Below are 9,429 nucleotides of genomic sequence, written 5' to 3'. Positions count from 1 at the left end.
CATATGCACTGTGTTAAAGTGCTGCAGTACAAATGAAGTCAAGTCTGTTTCATTTATGTGGCCGAAAATCACAAATGTGCCACAAATGGCGTTACAATCAGTACATACAACACCCTAGTTTTACTTACTTACTGAAAATGAAAATTATATCTGGTACAATACATGTAGTGTGTACTGCACCGCTAAATAAACATTAAAATACTCATATATATTATTAATAATATAACAATAAGCTATTAAAAATAATGCAACTTGCATGAGCAGTCCAGTCACACCTAAAACCCCTGTATATTATTAAAGGCATATCATAGAGTGAATATTATAGGATATAGAAATCTTTAAAAAAATATATTTGGTTCTGACATGGACAGTTTATTGACAGTTAGGCCCACCTATATAGAAGTAAATTCACTTTTTCCTTCGCTTTCTCTCTGTTTCCATCTTTCTCCAAAACAATAATCCCAATTTGGAGGTGTAGTGGTTGCCATGGTGATGTGTGCAAACGGATAATGGGGCAACTGTTAACCTTTGACTGGTTAAAAGCCCCAAGCTGAGGGAGGGGAGGGGGGTGGCGGGGGGTTGCAGGGAATCTCACACGCGCGCACACACACACACACGCACACACACACTGGGATGTCAGAGAGAAAGGAAATTCACACTCATTTCCTCCGTGTGGTTTCGGTACAAATCAACAACATCCTGTCCTTTTGTGAATCCTGCCTGCCCTCATGCTGGTTTGCGTTTCAGAGTAGGCGTTATAACCCCCCACCCGTCTCCTCCTCTCCTCCTCCTTCTCCTCCTCCTCCTCTTCTCCTCTGTTTTTTTTTTTTTTACACTACCATAGAAGCTGTAGTCATACCTCACATTGTTGCAGAGGAAGGAAGGGCACGTCCTTGTTCGCAATAAACGGCTTTAGATAGAACAGTAACACACAGGGAGCGGCCATTATTTAGAATAATCGAGCCAAGGTATGAGATCTGAGAGAGTCAGTGGTGTCCTGATATAATCGTCGAGGAGACACTGATTTAAATAGCGTCACATTCTTTTATTCATCATATTCCTGCAGACTTGTGGTTCAGCTGAGATGTGTTGTGTCCTGAAATGTAGACCATGGCTACATCTTCATCTTTTTGGCACCAATCAGAATAATATCAGAGATCAGATTTGCCAGCAGTGAGAAAAATACATTCATTCATTGCAGATTTAGCCCCCTCACATCTCGCTCTCCCTCTCATCTATTACACAACAGCACCATAATCACGTCTCCTTTAACATGTTGCAGGAAGCACGAGCTGCATAGATAAATAAATTAACAGGCTAAAATAAAGCGAGAGTGGCACCACAGCCGATGAGCCGACTCTTTATGTAAATCAGGCCTGACATTGCCCTTGTGACCAAAAAACCCCCACCTCCTCATTCCCTCACCCCCCTTCCCTCTCTCTCTCTCTCTCACACACACACACACACCATTCGCCATTTCTTCCCATTCATAAAAATCTCGGCATCGCGCATGCGCAATGCCATTCGGAGTCCTCCCCATTCATAAAAATGTAACCTCCGCATTTCAGCCCTCCCGAATCGCTCTGCCCTCCCATTCACAAAAAAAGAGAAAAAAAAGCCGAGGCATCTGCGCAGTGCCGTCCCTTTCCTTTCCTCTACCCTCCCATTCATAAAAACTCACTTCCCTCCCCCTCGGTGGTTGCAACATCAAATCCACAGCTCTGCGTCCACAACCGCAGTCGCCTTTTACGCACCAGCGAGTGGAGAATAGTGCAGGAGACCCGCTTCTCCTTTCGCATTACCTTGCCCACACAACCTGGAACACTTGGACTTTACCTTTACTCGCCATTTGTGGAGCTACTCACTCGCTCGGACTGGACTATAGCCTGCGCGCAATCATCGTGCGCAACGAAGACATGAAAATTTTATCCTGAAACCACAGTAAGTGATCACCTCCGGTGTTATCTCGTCGCTTAATGTGTGTGACTTGTGAACGTGTGGCTGCACAAGCCGAGTATTCAGTGCCTTTGCTGCCTACGCTTGACTGTCCTCCTCAATCCGCTGGATCACAGGCATGAAAACGCTCCTGCAAACTCTATTTTGCAACAAGCTGTTCCGTGGACCCGTGTTTGCACTTTGAGTCAATATTTAACCACTTATTTTGTACCAACGGACGCAGCGAGGGGAAACAGTGTCGCGTTTTTAAGCGTTACCTGCCCATAATGCCTCTTTTTTTTAATATACGCATGTCCATATACACAGCGGCGAATTTTGTGGTTTCCTTTAAAGCCACTGTCACGATAAAAGGCGGCGGAGCTGATCCTCATTCCCATCTCCGTCCTCTCTGAAGCCTGTTCATGTTCCAGTCTATCTCGGGCGGTTCAGTTGCGTGTCTCGCTCTCGCTGCAGCGACCGCCTGGTAGGCGCACCATGTCGGCTGTGTCAGGTGTTTTTGCCATTAGCTTTTCCTGTTATCCCACATAAAATATATAAATATGTCTTAAATCAGCTTCTTTTGGTTGCCATGGACGATAACGTCCACGTTTACGCATCAAACTACAGATTTAACCACCTCGGATTAAAACTACCCCCCGAACCGTCTGCCCGGTGGCACACACTGTACCATTTTTATTTATCAATGTCATAATTTGATCAATTGACAGGTACTAAGGGTGCCGCGTTGAATACGTGGTTACAATGCCTATATAAACATGCTATTTGAGTATGCTGAGCGGCCGCCTCCGGTTTTTATGACTCAGTCCATTCACATATTGAAGGGAGGGACGCGCACACACGCACATACACGCACTTGAACACGCACTGTTCCGGCTTGGAGCTCATAATGGTCTACATTTGACGATCACAGGCGCTTGTGTCGGTGCCAGCGATGTCGCAACAGGTTTCTCAACCATTTGCTTTTGCAAATCTGTGGTAAAGGAAAATAACACACGCCGACGGTCAAAGCACAGCTGTGGCGACTACTGACACATTTTCATATAAACAGCGCATCGATCAGCGATAATGAACCACAAGACAGCAGTTTATAGGTCCTTGGAAATATCCAGGTATCCATGATGCGTCTTATGGTGTGAATGAGATGGGTTTGTGGGGTATTTTGCAAGAAGCTAAACACCACAGATATGGGTCAGTGGAAATGTCGGCTGTGCTGCGTCGTTTGTCTTCAATCATCTTTTGGTTTTCTGTAAAGTAGGTTAGGTCTTTGCCTGCTGCCGAGCGTTCATCGGTGAGATGAATGATGAAACCGATTTCATTCAGGCTCATCATGACTGGAGCGCATTGATTCATGCTTGCAACACCGAGTGCAGCCAGCAGCTTTCATTCACAAAAACCTGCAGTTCACAAATTCGGATCCATTCACAAATTGCTAGACTGGCCTGTCTCTCTGATTCAAATTTGTTAGACTTTACACATACCACGAGAGACGATTTATACCAGATACAATTATATGTAAAATTATGTTACTGCTTTATTAATGCGTGGTTCTATACCAAGACCTAATTTCCTTTGCCTCTTGTTCATTTGTTCAAGATCTTTGTTGAAGTCCCTTTCCTGGCAACCTTCTCCTCTCTTTGCTCTGCCTTGTTTTGCATCTTTGAGTCTTTTGCATGCAAGCCCTGCTCTCTGGTGCTCCCTGCTCTTTGGAAGGGAGGCGATGAGAGCCCAACTTCTATTGTTCTAATGTCAAAGTTAGAATAGAGGAGGTTTGAAACCCTGTTGGTATTCAGTCTAAAGATCAAGATCGTTTGGAAACTCTACATTCAGATTATTGCAGGGATCCGGCCTTGAAAGAGATTTCCGTTGAGACGCTGAAACGCTCTGGTTTTAGAGATTTAATAAATGTCTTGGGTGAAGTAAGCTACTTGCAATAGATGACCGTTTTACGTGCTGTTGGAGGCGTTTAGTTTGAAATCTAGTTATACCTGCACACAGTCAATGTGCGAGTTATTTAAAGCCGCACAGAAAAGCCTTAATCATGTGAGGAGAGTAGTGTAAGCAGTTAAATTGTGACATAAAGCACTGGTTAGTCATCATCAGAGGCAGTGCAAAGCAGCAGGAAATTGAAATTATACCACAGAGGGTAAAAATTACAGTTTGCAACCTGACCTTTCAATAGACAGTAATATATGTGATTAAATACAAGTTCGACAGCATGGACAGGATGTTTTCTTCTTTCATTATGTCAAAAACAAAGGTTTTGATGTCAACTTAACCCAGTTTGGTTAAAGACTAAGTAAGGCATGCATTCTCGCTCTCGCTCTCGCTCTTTACAGCGAACCTGGCTATCATTCTTTGGATAGTTTTGTGACATAACTTTATGTAAAATTATTCATGTTATTTTTTCATGTCCCCTTTGCTCTGCTTTATTTGTACTTATAAATAAGTTGTTTAGATATAAAACAATCAAAATGGTGAAAGATGCAGCCAGTCATAACTGTCTCTTTTGTCATTCTACAGTTTTGCTAAATGCTGCTTTAGAGTGAAGACGTGCGAGGCACCAGCCTACACATGGAGTCCAGGGTTCCCCACCACATCCCCGGAGTGTCCTCCTCCCTCATATCCCAGCCCCTGCTGGACAGTCGAGTGCCCTACGGCCGCCTGCAGCACCCTCTCACCATCTACCCCATCGACCAAATAAAGTCCTCGCATGTGGAGAACGACTACATCGACAGCCCGGCCGTCGTCTCCCAGCAGCCCCCGAGTCAGAAGTCTGCGAACCGAAGAATCACCTGGCTTGGTCAGAACCAGGAGGCCTTCCTGGGGGCAAACCACAACCACCATCACAATCACCAACACCAGCACCACCAGCAGGGCAGGTGCGAGCCCCACCCTCACCAGGACACCACCACCCACCCTTGGATTTCCTTCAGTGGGAGGCCCAGCTCTATCAGCAGCAGCAGCAGCACCTCATCTGATCAGAGACTGCTGGACCACGCTGCACCCACCCCAACGGTAGACCACCACCCAAACCTGCACCCCCACCAGGGCCCAGTGAACACAATCACTACCCGAACTCCAGGCTGCTTCACTTCCTCTGAGTCGAAAGTCCTCACCTCCTCTTCCTCTGCCTCGTCTTGCTCCTCCTCCTCTAAATCGCTGGACCTCAAGTCTGCAAAGATGCCCGTGGGAGGCGTGTGCACCACTGGAGGCCAGCAGGGGTTGGCGCTGATTCCTTCCTCCCCGGCCGAGAAGAAGCACCTCCTTCTCTGCGAGCACTGCGGGAAGTGCCGATGCACGGAGTGTACGCTCCCCCGAACCCTACCCTCTTGTTGGGTCTGCAACCAGGAGTGCCTGTGCTCTGCTCAGAGCCTGGTGGATACAGCCACCTGCATGTGCCTGGTCAAAGGGATCTTCTACCACTGCACCGAGGATGAGGACGACGAGGGCTCCTGTGCCGACAAGCCCTGTTCGTGCTCCCAGGCCAACTGTTGCGCACGCTGGTCCTTCATGGCTGCCCTTTCAGTTGTCCTGCCTTGCCTGGTCTGCTATCTGCCGGCTACGGGCCTGGCCAAACTGGGACAGAAGTGTTACGACAATGTTAGCAGGCCCGGCTGCCGCTGCAAGAACTCCCAGGGAGGCGTGAGTGCCCCTGTGTGTAAAAACGGAGGCGTGGAAGCAAAAGTTGGGACGCTAGAGAAGCAGCAGCAGGGGTCATGATAGTGGACCGAACTGGCTAGCAGTGGCCTCGCTAAAAACGGACAGGACCACACAGTACTTGCTTGCTCTCTATGGATAGGACAATCCAACACCAACCCCTTAAACTACCCCATTAATCTGCTGGAAGGTGACTTATGTAAAACAAAGGTACTTAAATGGCTTCTTGACCTGTGTTTGATAGGGTGGATGATCAAAAGGGGCCTGACCTGAGAGAGTTGGCTAGTAGGAATAGCTAACAGACCCCCCTGAAATATTTTTGTTGTTGTTGTTGTAAGAGTGACACAAGAAGAAGAAGAAGAAGAAGAAGAGACTAGATTGTGGGACTGGTGTTTGTGTTGTTTGCAAAGATGGCTGAAGGCACAAAGTCATTGTACCTCTCTGCTGCTCTGTATTTCTCAGCTAATTTTGTAACGGTAACTAACCAGAAGCTGGTTGCTGATCCTCGGATAACAGAAAAGTTATTTGATGGAGATAAATATCTCAACGCTCCCATCCCCTCCCACCCCCAAAAGCACAGCCCAGTGTCCTTCTGTCTGAACAAACATGAAAACAAGTGATTACCTATACTGTGGCTTTATGGTAGGCCACTGCAAGAGTGAAACTACCACTTACTCACTCACTCTCTCCACTATTATGATGATCACCATCTTTTAGTGTCGCCATTTTTCCTCTGTTAGCTTAAAGATGCTAGCTTGGTAATGCTAACATTTTATCTCCAAGTTTTAATCTCCATGGAGGAGCTGTAAAAAATAAGAACCTTTTGAGACTTAAAAATATAATCATTTCCCATAATTCTCACTCTGTATTGTGCGTAAGCAGTCATACTGCAAATGAGAGAGATAATCACTTTACAGTGTGTTTTCTATTTTTCGGGGGGTGAAGCCCAGAGATTCTAAAAGATACTGAATGCTGTTCACCAATCACCTCAGAGGTAATGCATGTCATGAACTGCATGCTCTAGTCTAATGGTTACCCACCGTGCTAGAAGTCTATGTATCGTAGAGAAATGTGTAAAAAAAAAAAAAAAAAAAGTACACCCAACCTTCTCAGGGACTGTTTCAGTAATCCTCTCTAGAACTTGGCCTACAGCATGTTGATTTCTAAACTGCCTAAGAGCCTGGTCTACTTCCTCTTTGCACAAGACAGCAAAGAATCATTTAGGGGCAAAAAGGCAATAGTGAATAATTTAAAACGAGTAAGCTAAGTGAGAGACAAACTGGCCAGAAAATAATGTTTCCGGAGGAGAGGGGATGCAAGTGATAGAGAGTGAAGAGGGGGGGAGAGAAGGCATAACAAAGTTGTCGTTGTGTTCGTATCTAGTCGAAATCAAACCTGCCACTTGCACAACCTTTTTAGGAAGACGCAAACCCCTTAAAGGATGTATTAAAGCACAGTATTAACCACCTCAGCTATCTCATTACGTTTGCGTGCACTACATTTAGTCCACATGCCCCCCAGCCCCCCCTCTACACACAGTGTCTTCATTAACTCTAATCATTATGCTGCATAGCTGCGTTAGTCAGTCTGTCTTTTATTCCTAAAGTCTATTTTTGTGGCTTGCATGATGTTCTTAGGACTTTGCCAAAGGAAGCTAGCATACAGTAGCTTGTCTTCGCTGTCGGAGTGATCACAGTTGTTATGCACTCTTGCCAAATGGGAGTTGACGGCAGTTGGTTTCTTAAAGGCATGCTGCCCTTTAATACAGATGGCCTTTTCTGTTTGGCATAAAGGCATACTGTCTTTGTTGCTCCATAAGACACACCTCTCTTTCATGTCGGACCCTTAACTTCCATTAGGGTGCCTAACTTTGCTCATACCTGTATTTGTCTCGTTGCACAAAGCTGATATCACACACACAGGAAACACAAAAAAAGGAAAGAAAAAAAAACACACTGTCCTTAGTCTTGAATGTATGAGGCAATATTTTCAAAACCTAGCAATTCAGTCTGAGAGAAAGGTGCCAAAATTGAGAATGATTGTGTGACTGGGCAAAGGCCTAATACATGTAGGTGGGCGGCAAAAATCACAAATGTTTTGACAATATATTTAGTAATAGAGCTATGCAGGTGAAATGTTATTTGCTGTAAATAGTTTCACAACATTTGTGTTCTTTAGAAGAGACTTTTAAATGTCCTTGAAAGATTGCATGGTACGTTATAACTACAATTCAGTACAAAATATATAGAGAATATATTAGATATATATTTTGAGGGTAAGATAAAGTTGTTTTCGAGGTCGTCAGAAAAAGGAGAAGAGGGAGGGCGGCGAGAGGAAGGTTCAGGAAGGGGTAACAAAAATGATCTTTCTATCACTCGCACTTGATTTAGAAAAGTGTGCCCGGCAATAAAGAAGAAGAGAGCGAAAAAAAAACTCCTGCTGTTTATGCTATCCATGGCTCATTAGCAGTCGAGAGGCTAAGCTAATTCCCTGGTTCCTCTCCGAGTCCTAAAGACTGTGGACTCATTGAATCCACACAGGGAACACAATCTACCCCTATCCGGATCAACCCATTTCCTGCTGTTACTGCTCAGTGTCTCAGCTCTCTCCCCTCTTTTTCTCTTTCTCGCTTTTTCCCCCTTCCTCTCTTCTTCCCTCCTTCCTCCCTAAGAAATAGTCCAACAAACACCCCTGGCCTTGATTGACAAACACAGCTGCTGTGCATAAACTTGTCATACCACAGAGACGGGAGAGAAAGACAAGTCTGTCTGTCTCTCTTTCTCTCCCTTTCTCGTCTGTTTTCTCCCCTGTCTTCGTTTTTTCCTCTGGATTTGTAGTTCTGTGCCATCTTCTTAACCAGCGGACCTCTCTTTTCAGCTGCCTTTCTTTACTTTAATTCCCAGCTCTGTCTTTGCACGAGTAATTCTCCTCACTACACGTTAGCTTTATACTTTTACATGTGCTCCCTAGCCTGTTCAAGGTGTGGAATAAATCATCCAACAACGACAACTCAATGATAAAAAAACTTTTTATTCTTTTCATTTTGTCCCCTTTTGCTACAATGCCATGACTTTTACACACCTGTATCCCTTTGTGTCGCACATTTGCAGGCACTGTTTTTTTTATTGTTATTATTATTATTATTGTTATTAATTTAAACCCAAACAAGAGGAAAAGTCTCATACAGCTGGGTGATGCTACTCCATTCCTTTATGCCTTTGCAATGTCAATGTTGGGGATTAAAGAACGAGATCTGTGCTTTTGTTTTGTTTAGATATAACAAAAAGAAAAAAAATCTCTCATATAAAAGGTTCCCTTTATAGATATATTTATTTTGAAGTTCTATTTTATATAGTATTTATTTAGATGCCAACTTTTTGTTTGTGAAGAAAGCTTATGTCGAAATGGAATGTACATTGACAATGGAAATATATATTGTTAAATATACTGGGCTGTTGTGTCGTTACTTTTGTCAGTCGTTTCCACACTTATAACACACACTCACACACATATATCATGCACTCAGAATGACTATGGGTGACCTAGAGTGACATAAAGTGGGATTTTGGTCAAATTTACACTCCTCATTAAAGATACACTGCTTAGTCTATCGCCAAAAATGTGTTCATCAGCATTTTCTTCAATTAAAACTGACATAAAAGGAATAATGATACACATGTACAGTACATTTTGGCACAAAAAATCTTTTTAAAACAGCTTTCAATGTTTCTGTCGCCACTTTAAAGCTTCTTATGAAGGAACATTAGTTATTAGATGCTGATTTATTTAACTATTAATCATCCTGTAAAGGACAAT

The 9,429-nt window shown here is 44.0% G+C and overlaps 1 protein-coding gene across 1 annotated transcript; it reads left to right on the top strand.

Annotated features, from left to right (window-relative positions):
- The first annotated feature begins 1,684 nt into the window (after positions 1-1,684).
- On the top strand, positions 1,685-9,060 carry spry4 (sprouty homolog 4 (Drosophila)). The gene is made up of 2 exons (XM_050040393.1): positions 1,685-1,941; positions 4,477-9,060. Exon 2 carries the CDS (start codon positions 4,528-4,530, stop codon positions 5,674-5,676), a length of 1,149 nt encoding a protein of 382 aa, XP_049896350.1. The 5' UTR covers positions 1,685-1,941; positions 4,477-4,527; the 3' UTR covers positions 5,677-9,060.
- The last annotated feature ends 369 nt before the right edge of the window (positions 9,061-9,429 follow it).

This window comes from Epinephelus moara, chromosome 3 (assembly GCF_006386435.1).
Source record: "Epinephelus moara isolate mb chromosome 3, YSFRI_EMoa_1.0, whole genome shotgun sequence".
NCBI lineage: Eukaryota > Metazoa > Chordata > Actinopteri > Perciformes > Serranidae > Epinephelus > Epinephelus moara.
The sequence above is the reverse complement of the archived record's forward strand: the minus strand, read 5'-3'. Positions and strand labels throughout refer to the sequence as shown.